Source organism: Montipora foliosa, chromosome 13 (assembly GCF_036669935.1).
Source record: "Montipora foliosa isolate CH-2021 chromosome 13, ASM3666993v2, whole genome shotgun sequence".
Lineage (NCBI taxonomy): Eukaryota > Metazoa > Cnidaria > Anthozoa > Scleractinia > Acroporidae > Montipora > Montipora foliosa.
In genome coordinates this window covers 3,976,918-3,996,917 of record NC_090881.1, presented here as the reverse complement: position 1 = coordinate 3,996,917, position 20,000 = coordinate 3,976,918, and the positions used below count along the sequence as shown (strand labels likewise).

Here is a 20,000-nt window from a genome sequence, read left to right as displayed (position 1 = left end):
TCTGATACTCCATCGAAAGGGTAACGTGAACCTGTGCCTGAAATTTGGAACTCAGACGAACTCAGTTCTCAATTAAATCGTGTACGCCCAATTTCAGAATCAGTTGGAAATTGATTGCAATCGTCACGTCGATTTGTCGCAAGGCTCTAAATTCCATCCTTATGCATACGACCCAAGAACTGTGGCAAGCCTGTCTTTCTGACCCTGTGTTGACACCTCTGATGCAAGGCTTATTTCCAAGGGATAGGCTACCTGTCATCAACACCTACCCCCTGGTCTTATTGCGAATACGGATCCTCATGACCAACCTGGGACACACTAGGGTGGCCATGTACTTTTAATCGCCCCGTGAACGTGGATTGTTTCACAGCTACGGATTTCCTCCCGAAACTTACAACATAGATACCTACATTCTGCGGGAAGTTACTCATTATAACGATAAACCATTGAAAAAGCATGAACTCGGATGTTTGCGGAGATTATTGTTTGTTTTACGTTATTCAACGAGAACGGAATGTTGACGTGAACACTATTCAAGCTAAATTTAAAGGACATGATTCTCAGTGGAACGATGCACAAGTTGCACGGAGTGTAAACGCTTATTTTAATTCAGTCATTTATCTTAAAGTTCATCTTTGCTTTGAACAAGGTTGTAAGTCATTTTGCAGTAGGCACAAGCAATAGAATCACGTTGAAAGTAAAAAAAAATGTTGCTTTATTTTTTGGGTATTTGCTACTAAAAGGGGTGGAAATTCTATCTCGTGTAAACAAATCGTTTAAGCTTCGTCTCGTCCACATCTCTCAATCCAAGCGAGTTCCCCAGCAGTATTATCATTTCTGGCCCCAGCCAATGTGGAAAAACAACATTTACGTGCCAGATACTTCAACTCGCAGATTGTTTATTTAAACGCCCCATTCGCAATATGGTGTATTAGTACGGTCACCCCATTATCGTCCTGTTCTGGTCGTGTTAGTTGACCTCATGAGAAACTGTAGCGATGAAAAACGCATTCTGGATTCCCTCTTAATCTACTTAAAGGGAATATTTCAGTTTCAAGTTGATCATTTAAATGCTTGAAAACACACGTCTAGTCGAAACTACTTTATTTGACTCGCAAGATTCCTAGATTGAAGAAGAAAAAATAATTTCTCAATCAACAAGGACAATTCCTGCCCACTCTCGCCTCTTTGATTGCACAGTTCGCTTTGAATTTATTAGGCAAAATGTTAAATGAAACACGTACAAAAGATGATTTTGTTTCCAGAGCATTTATTGTAAAGCCTTGAGACAGAACATCGCTTAACCTCACCTCTGCAACTCACGACCTTGACGCGCTTGGATCAAGACATGAAACATATCACGGATTCTACTTTGCCCGAGAATCAAAAAGTGGCCTTATTGGATCAACTATTACAACGGTATTCAAGGTTTGGGAAAACGAATGAATAGTGAAACGAATGCGAAACCTGCAGGGATAGCGACAAGATCTCCAACTGCGCCCACTCAAAACCATTCTCCAACGACATCGGAGGTACAACAGGTAACGTCCTGTTACACCCGTTGGTCCGTCCAAAATTCCCGTCAGGATAGAAACACCACCTTCTCCTAAGGACACAGATCCCTGGATCTTCGAAACGCCACCAGATTCCACTGAGAAGCGGGTTATAAAAAGGTCCAAGAACACCTATGGTTGCCTGATTGAGGAGTAATATACAAAGTGGGAACCTTACTGAGTGATAATGATGCAGCAAACTTCTCTCATTTACGCGTGTTATTTATTTTCGCTCTAGCCATAGTTAACAGAGGGGAATGGTTATGAAACCCGACAAATTTCTTTGTTGTACGTTTTTGTTCTCTTTATTGGCCTTGACCATGCACAAAACACAATAGTTGTTTACTCCGTACTGAGGAACTAACTAATAGAAACGTGTTGGTTACGTAATTCATGCATAGTGTATGAGCGGAAAACAAAAGATTGTGCACGGTCGTGGACTTCCCAACCTAAATCTTGGCATCTTTGTTTGCTCCTTTGCTGTTTGCGAGCTTCCAAACCAGTCCCTTCTATTAACTATGCTCTAACGCATTGAAATAGTGCATGCATAATATTTCTTGACCGGTACATGTTTAATGTTTGTTGTACATACATATATGGTGAGCTTTCAAAAGAACTGTTTTTGGTATGAAGTCACGATGCGGCGTCTGCTTTTTAAAGAAATTCTCGCAAGTAAAACAATTTTTATGAGCAGCCCTTTCCTTCGAAGCAGGCATACTATCAACTTGTAATGAACATTGTCAAGTAATGCATTTTAAATAATTAAAGCTTTGATGGAGGAAGACCAAGTGTTTATATCAACTTGTCATTAGAGTGTCTTTTAATAAGCTTTTCAAATGTATATTCTTGTTTGCTCACTGCATCAATGTTGTGAAAGGCATTTCGAGATAGGATATGAAACCAACTTAGTATTCCCGTTTCACAATACAACTGTCTCGAGTGACTCTTAAAGTCCAAATTAAGAGAAGCTTGAACTTGATTTAAACTCCCGTCTCGTTTGAAAACAATCTTTAGAATGGTCCATAGCTAAATTTTAGAACCATCGCTGCTCCCTTTCTTCACGCTTTCTTCTAACAAAAGTTTATTGGCGTATGCCATGCTTGATTGATAAACGAATCGAGCATTATGCAAATAAAATGGTAAACTTGTGTAAAGAAAGGATTATCGCTTTGGATGGAAAACAATAGCGCTACCATTACATTCATGGAAGCCTGATCGGCTTTAAACATTGCAAAAAAAGACAGAGCTCGTTTGGTTTGGAATATTCCGAACGTTTGCTACCGCTAAAAACTTTCATTTTGTGATGTTTTCATTGGTTTTCGATGAGGTCATTTTGGCTGTTTGTGATTGCTTTCTTGTCCCCATATTGTGACTTGATTGCGCTAGTCACTTGATCTTTACTGTTTGATTGCTGTGCCAGACAGAGCTCTTTCTCCAAGCCAGCCTATTCAAACACACCACCAAAATGATAAGCACACAGTAATATTTTATCGTTACACGCTCGTGCGCGCTTGAAGTGTTTTCCTACACCGAAACTTGCACGTGTTTTGGAGCTAGGGTTATGTGTTCAAACTTGCCCCTAATTAATGCACGTTCCCTCTGGCACCTCATTAGCCGAAGCATGATTTATGGGATGTCCGTGTTGTTACACGTGTTAGGGTTAGGGTTACGCTGCGGTACATCATGCACCAACTTGCCCTTAATTTATGCACGCTCCCTTCTTTTGTTCTTCTGAGTGACGACATCATTTGATGACTACCTGCCAAAATGGGTCCGGATGGGCTCATATAGATACTCCTACGCCCTACGCGCTTTCTCAGTCTGCAACACCGAAGCTCTGGAACTCAGTCCACAGAATACGTGGTGGGACTGGATAGATACAAATTTTCGGGGATTAATTACTACTAATACGGCGTGCCCTAGGAAGTGGAGCTGTCGTTGTTGTATCAAGGCATATTCTCAGGAAACCAGAGAACAAATTGGTCAACAGGTACGCCTTTTCCCACCCTAAACTTAGCAAACGTAAGCCCGGTCGCCCAAAGCTGATGTTTTATCAGTACATTGCCATCGTAATTAACCAGGAAAACCCACCAATTCCAGAAGAGAATCGAAGCATGGCACAAGACCGGAAGGCGTGGACGACTACAGTGCAGCGTCAAACTCCGTTGAAGTCCTGAACTGTAAAAATCGCGTTCATAACTGAGAGGATCATAGCTTCACTTGATTTCATATCCGCAGTTCATATATGATCCATTTCATATACCATTTCATCGTTGATTCATTCCTCACGGGAACATTGGAACCCGCAAATGACCAGCTCCCAACGTCAGTGGCTTCATAGCTCAGTTGGTTAGAGCGTCGCACCGGTTCAAACCCCGTTGAAGTCCTGAATTTTTCAGGCTTCTTTACGCAATTGTAAAAATTGCGTTCATAACTGCGAGGATCATAGCTTCACTTGAATTGATATAGTGATTGACATCGCTCGTTCACACGAAATTACCAAGTCTGTTAAAGCCGACGGTCAGCTGAGCACAAAAGAACTAAGTAGTCAAAAGGGAGCCTAAAAATGCAAAGAAGCCGTCTAGCAGTACAGAAGACACAAACCCGCTGGAATTACGAAATAAGAATTCTCTCAACGGCAGCGTCACAACAAAATAAAAGATTGTACAGCCTAAACTAAGAAGCGCATTTACTGTAAAAACTGTCACCGTTTTGCATCGGTAAGTGTGGGAAAAAATATGACGTTACAATTCTTTTGTTAGAGCTAGAGGAAAGCGGTGAAAGCTCTGCAGGATCCATCGTGAAGCCTGAAGACATTCCAACTTTTAAGTCCAATGGTGGCCGCTAGTTTGCCATTCTAAACTTCTTCAACGAAGAAAGCAAGCACGAAAACCTCTCAAATGCCAATTGGTTATGGGCATAACTTCCTATGTATGACGCTCTCTCATATATTTTCTGGGACTAGTAGATCTTCGAGTCACTTGCGGTGGTCGCATGGAGGTGCTTAAGTTTAAGGAAGTTGTCCGTTTAAACAAACCAATGTTGTCTGCTACAACCTGCCAATGGCTGGGACTCCTGAAGATGCACTCCCAAGCTGAAATATTAAACCCTTAACCCCACAACAAGTCCTTCAGGACTATAGGGTCGTCTTTGAGGGAATAGGCCACATTGGATGTATGCACAAGCTTTGTAGTCTACCCGGCATCAGTACCCGTTCAGCATGTTAGTAGGCGTATACCCATAGTCCTTCGAGAGGAGGCAAAAACTAAACTTGCAGCTCTAAAGAAGAAACGTGCATCAGGAAAGAGGAACGTCCAACACAGGATAAGTAACTTAGTTGGAGTAGTAGTAGTAGTAGTAGTAGTAGTAGTAGTAGTAGTAGTAGTAGTAGTAGTAGTAGTAGTAGCAGGGGCACCCAATGAATCTGTTCCTCACATTATCTGTTCCCCAGAGGAATCTTGCTGGCTGACAAAAATACAGGTGTTTCGATGAGCTGGCTGGGAAATTTTGTTATTGATAGAGGTTTTGCCTGGGAATTACTGACTTTTTCTGGCATTTCAATCCGAGCTGGCTGTAGAAACTCTGAAGACTGAGGACGACTAAAAAAAAAAAAAAAAGAAAAAGAACCCCATCCCTCTCGCAAACATACGACGGCTGGTCAGAGTGATTGCGCTTGCGGAAAAAACCTGTTTTGTCCGAGTTTTGTCGCTTTTGTTCGGTCGTTTTGGATCGAGGGATTTGAAAGCGAGCGGAATTCCTGGCTGGGAAATAATTTTATCTAGCTGGCTGGGACATTTCTTGTGTGTCTTGCTGGGAAAAAGGAACAGATAATGTTTTCCCAGCAACACTGAAAAACACCTGAAAATGCCTTAATATCATTTATTTTCATTAACTGGGGTATAATAATACATTTTACAACAAATTGGTCGTTGGGTGCCCCTGTAGTAGTAGTAGTATCTAAGCCAGGCAAAATTAGGATTCGCCTTGATCCTCCAGAGCTGAATAAGGCCATCAAACGTCCCAAGTATCACATTTCTATTCTCGAAAAACTGCTACCAAGACTATGCAAGGTCAAGGTTGCCATGTTTAATGAAAGACCACGTAAACGAATTACGTGACATCTCCCCTCCAGCTAATGAAAGGAGTAATAAACATGCAATCAAAAATATCAACATTGTCCACTATTCATGGATCAAGACCTGTCACAGTCATGCAAAATTAATGTTTCAGCTGATAAAAACAACTCGGCTTAGCAATGTACTAATTGATTAATAGCCCGTAATCAACTAATAATATACAAAGTCATTTAGTCTGAGTGTTTGTACAGTTCTATTAGATCTAGTGGGGAGACCGGATGATGTAACTTTCTGGGCACTTTGTGATCCCTCTGTCATTTGTTGGACTCCTGGATGGTGCTTGTGTCACTACCAGAGGTCTTGATGATGTCTCTCCTGCCTCGTCTGTAGGGAGTGCCTTTTCTGGTCACAACCACTGATTGAGGAGAGTGAGTATGTTCGGTAACTGTAGCAGGTTTCCAGCCATTCTTTGTTTTGAATCGAACAATGTCACCATTTTTGACAACGGGTAGTGGCTTGGCTCCTCAGTCAAAACACAACTTCTGTTTTCTGTCGATCCAGGAGCTGGGACTTGGCATCTGTTGGAATTGTTGCATCCAGTAACTGTTTTTTAGAGAGAAGTTTGATTTTAGGCAATAACCAACCCTGGCCTATCCAAGTCTAAATCCATACGAAAAAAGAAAAAGAGAAGTCCGAGTCCCAATCGTGTCCAAAAATTGTAATTGCTAGATAAGTCCGCCCCGGGTCAAAAACCGTGATAAACCAATTTGAAAAATCCAAGACGTCAACAAGTCCCAATCGTATTCAAGAATCATATTTACTAGATGAGTACGATCTGAGTCGAAATCCATGAAAAGACGTTGCCACATTTGACCAGTCAAAACTCTTCTGATTTAATCCTTCTTGTTTATTTGGGCTGTTTTTCTCTCACTTTTAACTATCCACTTCACCTTTTTTTTCTTGTTGAAGATCATTATTGGCCTCTTTTAAACAATTGTTCATAGTTTTTAGTTCTTCACTTTTAGACGAGCTTTTGTCATTGATTGAGTCACTTCCGCACTTCTCAGTCCTTCAAATTTTTTTTTTTAATGTATGCGACACGTGATCCTGAAAGCTGGCGTTGGTACGTCTAATGAGTTTTCTGCAGCCAATGACAGCTATGCCACCACCACCATGCTTTCCAATGCACAAGAGGCGTCAGAACTAAATCATTCCTGTGACCCTGAGTAGCTCTTACTTATTAGGTATTTGCTGCAGAACGCTGTATTATTTCGTGTTCAAGACCTTTAATCGACAGAAGATTCAGGAGAAACGTCTTAGTCAAACAAAGGAACTTGAATGTGAAAGTCGTTCCTGCGGATATGGTAGAACTAAAGCTTTTCATCACATTATCAATCTCCTCGCATAGGACTCTTGTTGCGTTCGGGTTTCAACCACTCAGGATGAAGGCGGTTGAAACCTGAACTTAACAAACGAGTTAATCTTGTCAATTTAGCATTACACTTTTAATCGTTTACCGTTATGTCAGTTGTGTTTTCTATAATATTGTTGGTTAGGTGAATATATCCGCTTGTAACGAACATTTAACCTATAAGAATTATTATAGCGGATCTCAGGCGTGCGAAGCGCCCCAGCGTAGCACCATGGGTAAGATTTTCTGGGTAATCTATCGATACTAGACATTTTGGGTATGATGTCACGTACGTCCACCAGTACAGACTGACGTCACGTACGTCCGCCCGTACAGGCTGTCGGGGTGGAGGTGGGAAGGCAGGACAGCCTCTGGGGACGGGATTGTTCGGGCAATTTTCCTTGGTGGGAAATGGTGTTGCAGCGTTGCATTGGCAACGCCCCGTTTTTCTGGCGGGAAATCATATTAGTGACGAACAACGGGTTAAAGATCAGGAAAGAGCACGACAGAAGAGGCGAAGAAATCCTCGAGAGATGCCGAGGAAGGAGAAGAAGAGAACATTTCAATGAAAATCAGCATTAAGCTGAGAGAGATAGAGCTACAAACAAAAGACTTATTTACAACTGTTAGCTTTCAGGCAATATTTCCCTTCTTAATATATGCCTCGCATATTTTGTAAAACTAAAAAAAGGAAGAAGGCCTGAAAACGTTTGAAATTCTGTGTTGACAGAGATTTTGACATATTTCAACAGTAAATTTAAAGGATTTTTGTGTGAAATGAATGTCCAGTTGTGATCAGTTGTGAGCTGCTTTGTTTGACTGTGAAATTGCAGTCGAGAAAGCGAATTTACTACGCTTTAGGTTGACTTTTTAATTAGTAAAGATTTTTGCTATTGTTCTGAAATGAAGAGAGAGGGAGTAAAGATTGTCAGTCAAACGGAAAATGTTGTGAAAGAGATTACTCTGCATGTAATTTCAGTTTTAGCTGTTGATTAAAATTTTTGGTTATTGTTTGCAAGGCTTGTTTGTTTACTGCATCCTGTCAGCTCAGGTGTTTGATCTGTTTGATCACTGTAAACTGTACACATTAATGACGATTAATTTTGTACTTTATGCAGAAACATAACTATTTCCATAAACACAATACCCTCTTTTTTTTTTTGTTTTAATAAAAGCCTTTTTGATAAGAACGTTGAGGCTGAGAGAAACCAAAATTATAAGAACGTATTAAGAACACCACTCAGGTTGAGACTGAGTCGATTGAGAACGTTTTTATTTTGGATTTTGTATTTTAAATGAAAGCATGAAATAAAGGTAAAGAAATGTAAATTAACCCAGATATTTAGGAGCATATCTAGTATATCATAACGATGCTTTTCTTATTGCATGACACACATTTCAGTTAATGAGCAGTTCTTATATATAATCGTTACAAAATATTAAAATTCAACACCATCAAAACAAGCACTATGATACCTGGGTGATCCGAAAACACTGACCCCCGGTCCGTGGACGCTCCTACGGACCGGGTCTACGGACTGCCTTACGGACCAGTCCCCGGACTACCCCTACGGACCCCCCTACGGACCACCCCAAAACAACACAGAATTAAAAATAAATAAATACAAATAAACAACAACTGAAAATTTGTTTATACCGGTTGTCTGGATAGACCACTCCTGCCGCTGAAATCTCAGCCGTTACGCTCTGGAAATCAGGCTAAGGCTCAGGTATCTCAGGTGTTGCCTTTTCCGTCGCTGTTGACCGGAGTGTTACGAAGAAGACCGGTAATATCTAAGTTCCTTCGGCCATTTTGTTCGGAACGGAGAGATCGTGAAGCCTGGGGCGAGTTCACAAACCCGCGGGAGAATGATCCGAACAAAATGGCGCAGGAAAGGAAAGAAAATACAAATATAACTTACTTATTATCAATCTTTTTCGAAGCATTCCGGTCCACAGCGAAGGAAGGGGCAATGTGTGATTAATAGACTTTACGCCCGAGCCTGAGCCTTAGTCTGTTAAATTTGCGGAGCGTAACGGTTGAGATTTCGCAGACACGAGTGGGCTATCCAGACAACCAGTAAGTCAAATCTGTAGTTTTTATTTATTTTCATATCTGTTGTTTCAAGGTAGTCCGTATAGGGGGTCCGTAAGGGTAGTCCGTGGACCGGTCCGTGAGGCAGTCCGAGCATCCAGTCCGTAGAGGGGTCCATGGACCGGGGGTCAGTAATTTCGGGTCACCCAGGTATCATAGTGCTAATTGTTTTGATGGTGTTGAATTTTAATATTTTGTAACGATTATATATAAGAACTGCTCATTAACTGAAATGTGTGTCATGCAATAAGAAAAGCATCGTTATGATATACTAGATATGCCCTTAAACATCTGGGTTAATTTACATTTCTTTATCTTTATTTCATGCTTTCATGATAGGTTTCCTAGTCACGTGCGCAAGGTTTCAGTTATTAAAGAACTATACCATGCAAAATTAAGAACATCTTGAAGAACGTTTTCAGCATCACAACGTCAAATTATATAAAAACGATCAGCCTCAGCTCCAAAATTAGACGTTTTTATAAAAAAAATCTGTATTATTTGCTTTCTGGGGTTAGGGACGGGAGCTCTGCTTTTAGGCTTGGCTAAATCTATATATTATACTGATCATCTTGTAAAAATTTAACTGTTATACTGGCTATGGCTGGTGATGTTTGAAACATCGAAACATGTTCCTTTATTTCAAAAGTGTGGTTGCATTTTTTAAAATAATTGATTCTATTTACCGTAAACGTCCATGTATAAGCCGCACTTTTTTTCACAAAATTGAAGGCAAAAATCAAGGGTGCGGCTTATCCATGGATACATCTGTGTTTGGAGTTTTAAAAAACCTAATTAATATTCATACAACTTCTTAAGATCTCAGTAAAGAAACATAAAAGAAACTGAGAGCATGTTGCTGTTGTTCATTGACTTTTTAATGAGTGGTGGCTCCTAAAGGAGCCGTTCGTTCGTTTTGTTTCAATATCGAAGGAATTTCAACTTTATGGTGAAACCTTGATTGTTTGTCCTTGTTGGTTTATAGCAATAGAACGTTACTGGAACTTCAAACTACTTTACTCATGAAAACCTATTGATATAGTCTTACTCTGTTTTGCCTCAGATCCCTACAGAATAACAACATTGCTTTTTTGACGAATGGAATTTTTGCCAAACTTGAGAATCTTGAATATTTGTAAGTAAGACCAGTGAAACATATTTTAAATCACAGTTATCATGGTTTGACCATGCCACACCGTTTTAGCTATCCGAGGTAACAGCCTTGGGTGAACTGCTTGCCGAAAACTAACTGCAATATCCCTATATCAAAAGTGTGGTTGCATTTTTTTAAAATAATTGATTCAATTTATTTATGTTTAAATAAATTTATCCAATAATGGCTCCATCCGGATATATTTTAAAACTGCACTGCTATGAACTCAATACGCTAGCTGTTATTTACACCAAGAGGTGAAAAGAGTAATTATTTACCATGAGATTAACTACTTTACTCATGAAAACCTATTGACATAATCTTACTCTGTTTTGCCTCAGATTCCTACAGAATAACAACATTGCTTTTTTGACAAATGGAATTTTTGCCAAACTTGAGAATCTTAAATATTTGTAAGTAAGACCAGTGAAACACATTTTAAATCACAGTTATCAATGGTTTGACCATGCCACACCGTTTTAGCTATCCGAGGTAACAGCCTTGGGTGAACTGCTTGCCGAAAACTAACTGCAATATCCCTATATCAAAAGTGTGGTTGCATTTTTTAAAATAATTGATTCAATTTATTTATGTTTAAATAAATTTATCCAATAATGTCTCCATCCGGAAATATTTCAAAACTGCACTGCTATGAACTCAATACGCTCGCTGTTATTTACACCAAGAGGTGAAAAGAGTAACTATTTACCATGAGGTTAACTACTTTACTCATGAAAACCTATTGACATAATCTTACTCTGTTTTGCCTTAGATTCCTACAGAATAACAACATTGCTTTTTTGACGAATGGAATTTTTGCCAAACTTGAGAATCTTAAATATTTGTAAGTAAGACCAGTGAAACACATTTTAAATCACAGTTATCAATGGTTTGACCATGCCACACCGTTTTAGCTATCCGAGGTAACAGCCTTGGGTGAACTGCTTGCCGAAAACTAACTGCAATATCCCTATATCAAAAGTGTGGACGTGAACATAGATTTTGTACCATTTATACGGGGTGAACATTCGAGTCTTCTGTAAGCCGCGGCCAGAGAAAGCCACGGCTTATTTTCTCTCGTATAAATGGGGGTATGGCCCTATTGTGATTGACCATCTTCGGAAGTTTGTGGTTGACAAACACCTTGATCATTCATTTGGCATGTTAGCTGTGTCCTTTCAACTTTTAACGTGGTGCACCGGTAGTGCAGAAGACCTCATTTTTTTTATTTATCCCAACTAATGACGATCGAGATACATAATTACTGTTCCTTTGTGTTCAAAATGTCTTTAGGGCAGCAAAAAAGTGTTTTTCTTAACCTGAAACCTTATAAAACAAGCTTAAAATTGCTGAGAAAAAAATCGCGTAATTTACATTATTTATCGCATAATTGGCCTTTCTAATCGCACAATCTGCCCTGAAAAAATCGCATAATTTGCATTTTTTAATCGCACCCTATCAGAAGGCCTGAAGAGGTGGAAAGAGTAACTATTAATTACCATGAGGTTAACTACTTTACTCATGAAAACCTATTGACATAATCCTACTCTGTTTTGCCTCAGATTCCTACAGAATAACAACATTACTTTTTTGACGAATGGAATTTTTGCCAAACTTGAGAATCTTAAATATTTGTAAGTAAGACCAGTAAAACATATTTTAAATCACAGTTACCATGGTTTGACCATGCCACACCGTTTTAGCTATCCGAGGTAGTAGCCTTGCATGAATTGCTTGCTGAAAACTAACTGTAATATCCCTTTCCGCTCTACAATAATGTATTTCCTTTCCCTTTAATTGCCTCTCTCACCGAAAACAATATTCTTTAGATTATGCCTTGCCTCTCGTGCGTGAAATAGAGAAAGGTTAAATTATGTTCTACCTTTGCTTGATATTTTTTTTTATTCTCGAACAGAATGCTTTCTGACAACCCCATCAACACAGGTGGAGAGCGGGAGGTGTTCACTATCCAAGAGCACAAACTAACAATGTAAGTCATACAAAATTAAATACTCATCTGTTTTATCAAGAGCCATAATGGCTCTTGGTTTTATATAGTTACTCAGGTTGTAGGCCACTCCCAGGTTCGACGCCCAGTCGGATCAACACTGTTAAAAAGTGCTGCAATTATAGTTGCTACTACTTTAGTATTCACGGTTAAAATGCCAACAATCTGAAAAGATTTATTTTCCTATTTGAAAGTCCATATTAAAAATGAACTTTGCGAAACAATCTTTCCATTCGAACGACAGGCTTTCAAATTGGCGGCCATTTCAAAAATTGGCATTCAACTCGCTCAAGTCTTCTCAGGATTTAAGACCTATTTGAAAATCCTCAGTTTCGCTGCTGTATTCGTTTCGTGATTCAGAGGCACCTTCCTGGATGATAGACATAGACATAATAGATTTTTTTTTTTTTTTTTATTGTTGAAGATATTGAAAACTATCACAGAGAGATTCCTTAACGTTGATCACCTAGAAAACATAGGACCCACGGGGCCGGTCGCACTAGGCGACAGAAATTTTTTAAGCTCGACCGAATTTCAGGAAAAATTTTGGTTTAACAAAAATTTGCTCCAACATTTTTGTTGAACGTGGTCGCACTGGGAAGTGACAATCTTATCTTTTATGCCGAAAACGTCAATCAAATTGTTTGCCCTTTTCAAATATCCATTTCAGCGACCCGCGTTAAATTAAAGATCCAAGGTCAAAACATAAGAGCACTATATCAGTTTTCGAAATACGCAAAGATGGTTCTGCCAAGAAACATGTTTCTGATGCTTGCAGTTTTCCTTGCAATACAACTGAATATCGCTCAACAACAACTGCAAATTCTAACGTTGCTTTGCTACCGGAGAATTCATCTTCTTACAATGGAGGTCTTGTTGATGCTACAGATGAATCATAGGAATGCATTACGACGTCGCCGTTGATTTCATCCATACAGGGTGCTGCCCCGACCAGCTGAATCATGGTTCGAGATCCGCTTCAACCCCAGAGTTATACCAGAAACTTTTTTTCGTCAACTGAGAATGAAACGAAATACATTCGATCGCCTCTTGGCAATCTTACGTCCTTTTCTTCAAAGGGAAGATACAAGATTCAGAACTGTATCACACTAGAGAAAGTTCTTGCAATCGGAATTTATCGCTTAGCACATGGAGGATCATTTGAAAACGCAGGTGTTGCTATGAATGTTGGAAAATCGACAGCAGTTGAAGCATTCATGAACGTCGTGGATGGGTTGTATGAAACGACTATACAGTCAACTCTCTCTAAGACGGACACCATCAGCTGTCCGTCTTAGAGAGATGTCTGGCTTATAGGGAGTCGACGTAACATGACCCCAGGAATTTTGAGATAATAATGCTGAACCAGTGCACAGTGAATACGCGTCTGTTTAAAGTTTGTTTTAAGTTATTTACTTGAACGAAACCTACCTGTTTTAGATAACAATACAATTCGGTTGTCACCTCCAAGTTATTTTTTGAATGGGACAATGACTGATTTGATTTTAACTTTTACTGTATGTATTCCGGTGACATGATAAGAGCTGTCAATTAAACGTCTGGTGTTAAAAAGAGTCCCGTACAAGAATTTTCTTCCCTAAATCGTAATTTGCGGTCACATTCAGTACCTCACAAGTGTCCGTTGACGATTTCAAAGTGTCCGTTGTTCGTCTTAAGGAGGTGTCCGTCTTATAGAGAGTTTGGTTGTAGGAAAATGACTAAGAAACGGCCGGGACCACCACCAGGTGGACGTCTTATAGAGGTGTTCGTTAAGAGAGAGTTTACTGTATTAAGTTTCCCACTACAGTGGCAGAAACATCAGCATCTATAGTAACATTCACGCCACTTTCCAACCTTCCAAATATAGCTGGCGCAATTGACGGCACCCAGATCAAAATCAAAGCACCGAAGGATAGTGCAGTAGATTTATTCAGCCGCTATCAATAACACGATGTTGTCGTGCAAGCTGTTTTCAATGGAAAAGGGGCTTTCATGGATGTTGCAGCTGGGTTTCCGGGAAGCATGCATGACGCACGAGTTCTTAGAAATAGCATAATTTACGAGAAAGCAGAGCATGGAGACATTCTTGCTTCAGGACCAATTCATCGAGTCGATGGAAGTGCAATACAGCCTTATTTAGTGGGAGAGATACTTTAGGAATTTTTGGCTGGGGATGTGCCGCTGGGACCCTGGAACCCTTAGCCTATACCAGAGCTAGTTAAGCTGAATTGACAGTTACTAATATCCAGAAGTGTTTCATGATAGCGATTTATCGACACTGTTGAGGCTGAGTTGCGTAAACTTAAACTTTGCCGACTCAATTTTTTGTATATTTTTTAGCGGGAATTTCTGGTTTCCTTAGTCTTGATAAAATCTTCAACCGAATGGTCAGTTTCGTGAAAAATGATACCCTATTCTATACCCAAACGCTAGGATTTATATACTCTATCCTAGAGTAAACTGCTTGAAAACCATACCCTTCACAGCGGCACCTAACTATATAGTTCATATATGGCAGTACCTTCCTCGGGATAGCGCCTACCTATCCTCTTTCTCCGCGGCTTCAGAAACCCTTCCCTGAAGGTACCAGAGACCCTGATGATATCCGTCTTAACCAGGAGCTATCATCAACGCGAGTACAAATCGAGTATGCATTCGGAATTTTGAAAAGTAGATGGAGAATCCTCATGGGTATGGAAGAATCCAAAGTTCAGCTAATTTCGAAGATCATTTTGGCGTATGCCGTTCAACATAACTTTTGCATATTACATGGAGATAAGTGGGAGGAAAACGATGAAAACAGTGATCATGACCAAGGAGATAACGATGAAATTCGTAGAGATGGGGACAACATCAGAGAAATTCTTAAGGGCTACTCGAGTTCTATTTAATGTGATAACTAAAATAAAATCACTGCATTGTAATTACAGAACTACAAAGATCGGTTTGAAATCCCTCGGCCTTGTTAGTGACTTTGAAAATAATTATTATATTGCTATTATAGCTAAAAACTCATGTTTATAGTTTTCAAAGATCATTTTAAAAAGATCTCGTTAAATTGTGTTTTAAATCACTACGGTACACCCTCAGTCTGGGACAAAAAGGGTTGAGAATATTAAAAACAGGGGTTATTCTGCGCACTACGTCCTCAATATCGCACATTATTAGCCATCCCCCTCCCCCCTACAAGCAAAAGCAGAGTTTTCTCAACAATTCTGTCCAGGATTGTATTTGGTATAAACTATCAAATATCTGTCTATATGAGAGTGTGAACACTCTCATATGTTTATAGTATGTAAAACTCGTCTTCTCATAGCTGATACACAGTAAGTTGTCAAGGATTACTTGTCATACAATAACATTGCGTGAAACAAACATTGTTACAGTAGTGCATTATTAGCCATGTACGTGATTGTTTACATAAGATAGGGTTCTGTTTACTTTACTTTACTGCACTGCGAATTGCTGTTCTTTTACATGTACATCGTGGAATTCTTACATTAGTACCATTAAGAAGTAAGAGATCTACTGAGTCCTATAACGAGGACAATATTAAGGAGTATATCAAAACCAGTCGCGATTGGCCTTGACGTAGCTGTTTTTGCCCAGTTTGTTTTACACTGATCAATATTTTCATCCAATATGTATATACAGATATGAAATTATCGCAGATATATTTATGTAAGATTACACACAATAAGAAAATTGCACGGTTAACAACGGTTAATTTTGTGTGTTAATTCTTTAACTGACATAGATTTACGGTGAAGGAATGAGAAATTTTGGTCGGTTAACGTGATTTAAACAGATTTGAAATATTTTTCATGACCAGTCTGTTTTTAGCCAGCCGGTGTATTAACCGTTGAAATGCGTCACTTTTTGTAAGAAATGTAGAAATCTCAGGGATTTTGTTCATAGTTTATACTCATAAGCAACGCCTTGAGAAAACGGCAGGGGAAATAAATATAATGCCTTGTAGTTATACTTAAAATTCGTGACAATTAGTATTTGAAGACGCACGGTTTACAAACAGGAAGTGACACTTCTTGCAACCGGAAGTAATTTGCTCTATTACTATTTTGCTCCTATTATACCACAGTCTTGTTTGCTTTCCCAAAAAGTTTACGGAACTGTTCTCTGACATATTTTTCAAAGAAGGGTCCATCTAGTTTATCGTATGGGTCACATCTGATCACACCTTTGTTGTGGCTTTTATTAACGAACAGCGTGACAACTTCCCTTTTAAGGCCTTGGACACCTTCTTTCTTGATCCTAAAGATTGTAACTAATGAAACTCGTACTTCCTCAGCAGCATCTTTAGCTTTGTCGTTATGATCTTGCACCTGTAATAAAATATACGCTCCTAAAGCTTCGTCAACATGCCTTTTATGTACAACAATAAAAGCAAGGTGACACACGCTAACACCAACCCGGTGTGGCCAACACATCACGCATGCGCACAGCCATTTCACCCGGTCAATTAGCAGCCATGGACAGCTGTTTCGGCCTTTTACCACATGTTTGGCACGTGAAGCTGCCACTTAAAGGGGTGCTAAACACATCTGTCTGGTATGTTAGTTACGCCATGCTGATGAGGCCCAAAAGGCCGAAACAGCTGTCCATGGATGCTAATTGCCGGGTGAAATGGTTGTTCGCATGCGTGATGTGTTACGCACCGGTGGCTCAGTTGGTTGAGCACGGGCTGTCACACGGGAGGTCGTGAGTTCAACTCCGGCCGGACCAACACTCAGGGTCTTTAAATAACTGAGGAGAAAGTGCTGCCTTCGTAATTACATCTGCAAATGGTTAGACTCTCTAGTCTTCTCGGATAAGGACGATAAGCCGGAGGTCCCGTCTCACAACCCTTCAATGTTCATAATCCTGTGGGACGTAAAAGAACCCGCACACTTGTCGTAAAGAGTAGGGCATGTAGTTCCCGGTGTTGTGGTCTGTCTCCTGTGATGTATCATGGTTGGGAGGGTAAATGCTCGGAGATATTAGCTACACGAAGGTACTCTAAAAATCCGAAATAAAGATATATGATATGATATGATATGATATGGCCACACCGGGTTGGTGTTAGCGTGTGTCACCTTGCTTTTATTGTTGCTTTTATGTACCATTTCCAGTTGTTTTGATCATGAACCTCAATGATGACGTAACATTGTTTCTTTTCTTTATTGGGGTTAATTAACTCTAATTGTCAATTGAATACCATGACGACATGCCTACGACTGATATATTTTCCTTTTTTGTACTTACAGAACTCATACATACACGCGTTTTGTGTTCTTGGGCAAAATGATCCCCAGACAATCTTGGACACAAAGGGTTGAGAATATTAAAAACAGGGGTTATTTTGCGCACTACGTCCTCAATATCGCACATTATTTGCCATCCCCCTCCCCCCTACAAGCAATGTCGATAAGCCCAGGTTCTACATGCTTTCTTTCATCTAGCAACATTGATCAGGGGGGTGGGGGCAAAAAGAGAGCTTCTTTTTCATACTTGTGATCGGAGTTTAGTTCAAAAGCAGAGTTTTCTCAACAATTTTGTCCAAGATTGTTGATTCCCAAAATTACAATTAAACGTGATTTCAATTAACATTAGTCTCTTTGTATTAAAAAAATTGGGAATCGTACCTCATTTTCGGTTTTAAAAATTAAAATTTAAAACTCAACATAATAAAACATCAAGTGGAGTTCACACGCGTAGAGAAAGTAATGTCACGCAACCCTAGAAAGCTAAGGTTGTAAAAAAGACCTACAACCTCGGTCATAAATATGTGTAACACTTTTTCGAACAGCATGTAACTCGCATCCAAGCTATTGATAACGCAGCGCTCCTCCTCCCTCCCTTCAATGTTGCGTTTGCCGTTCTAATGTTGCGTTTCCCGGTTAGTTCTTGCACTGGAAGCCATAAAAATCAACATTGAATGGGAAGGAGGGAGAAATTTCCGTCAGTGTTACAACATTTGTGACCGAGACTGTATTTGTCACTGTTAAGTGTTTTCATGTATGTGACGTGATGTGACAACCGAGGAAAGTGTATTGTGAAATTATTGTTGTATTGTAGTAGAAATTTCCGTCGGTGTTACAACATTTGTGACCGAGACTGTAGTTTTTAGTTGCATTGTTTTGCATCATACTGATCATGGCCCCCATAAATTGTGTGATCATCTCCATTTGTTGCTTGTGCGAATCTTGCATCTTCTCGATCGTTTCTGTCATTCGCGCACCTTGTTCGGTGACCGACTTAAGGATCTTGGCTTGCACTTGGCTTTCTTCGTCGAGCTCTTGCCCTTGCTGTTCTGCTGTTGGAGCTCGCCTTTTCTTATGCTGTTGGAGTTCGCCTTTTCTTACGCTGCCTTCTCAGCTTCTTGCTTGCAACTGCAACATTTTCATCATCGTTTGCTTTCGAATTTCTTTCTTTCGAGGGGAAGGGGGGGGGGGGGGAGTCTTCAGAAGAGCTGGGCGGATTGGACGTTTTCGCGGCTGAAGAAGAGCTGGATTCTGTGGACAGAGAATCTGCCTGAGCCACATGCTGGAACGTCGCAGCATCCCGGTTTCCTAACGCTGCATCCAGCTCATCGTAAAAGGGTGATTTCCACAGGGATCCACCGGACTGCTTTCTATTCCAGTCTTTCTTTTCTTTATATCGCTCCACCACGTACTTTATTTTCCGTTTACACTTGTCAACAGATCGATTCTTCCCAAGCTTTCGTTAAGCTCTCGGGTGATAATGTCCCAGTACTTTCTCGAGTCTTTACTTTCCAGACGATCGTAGTATTCCACCCACAAATTGACTAAGTATTTCTCCTCTTCTTTAGTCCATGTTTCATACTGTTTCTTCTTCTGTACAGCAGCTGCAAAGGCATCGGCAATAGAAGAAGTAGGTTCGGGGGAAATAGACCTTGAACTTGGTTCTTCGTTTATGATCTGGCTTTAAAAAATTTGGGAGCCACAATAGTTAAATGAACTCCCTCTCTGTTCCTGTTCATCTGTCAGTAATGGCATGTACGGCCCAATGCCAGCTGCTCCCTGAAACCGCTGAAAATCGAAATTTTGATACGGAAAGCGAGCGAAATTTTCCCTGTCCATGCTTGTTGCACTGAAGTACTTTTCAGTTTGGCGCGCTTTTGAATTAACATGATACCTGTTCGCGCGTTAATGGAGTATGGAAGGTGCTCATGGATTTTGTGACACTAAACAAACCAAAAAGTGCGATAAAATCGCCTGACAAAAACATCAGGGGCTCCCTGATTGTTGGCGCAGCTTCTCTGAAGTTTAGTAAGGTCGGACAAAATTTTGTCAAGGCGAAACACGCCGGTCGCACTCATCTACAACACTCGATGACAGTTTTTTTTTGCAAAGTAAACAAAAATTCTGCCTAGTGCAACCGGCCCCCACGTCACGCCAACAACATTTCTTAATCTACGTCACGGCGATCCTGTGAAATTCTGACCAGCTGAAGGGGTGTATCAAATGAAAGTAGGATTTTAAAATCGTTTTGAATCGAAACTGAATTCTTTCGCTAAAGTTCATTTTTAATTGGACTTTCAAATAGGAAAATAACAATTTTCACGTTATTTGCCTTTTAAAGACTGTAAACCATAGGCCATTCCTCACAACGCCTGTTCTGGGAAGTTAAAGAATCAACACAGTAAACGAAAAAAATAGGACACTGAATTCTCGGAGGGGTGGT

At 40.0% G+C, this 20,000-nt stretch overlaps 1 protein-coding gene across 1 annotated transcript in view; it reads left to right on the top strand.

Annotated features, from left to right (window-relative positions):
- Nucleotides 1-9,084: 9,084 nt before the first annotated feature.
- LOC137983840 (uncharacterized) overlaps nt 9,085-20,000 on the top strand; it is a 46,244-nt gene continuing 35,328 nt past the window's right edge. The window contains exons 1-5 of the mRNA XM_068831013.1: nt 9,085-9,120; nt 10,199-10,270; nt 11,061-11,132; nt 11,851-11,922; nt 12,204-12,278. Coding sequence (XP_068687114.1) covers nt 12,205-12,278 — 74 coding nt within the window. The 5' untranslated portion in view covers nt 9,085-9,120; nt 10,199-10,270; nt 11,061-11,132; nt 11,851-11,922; nt 12,204. The remainder of the gene's footprint in view (nt 9,121-10,198; nt 10,271-11,060; nt 11,133-11,850; nt 11,923-12,203; nt 12,279-20,000) is intronic.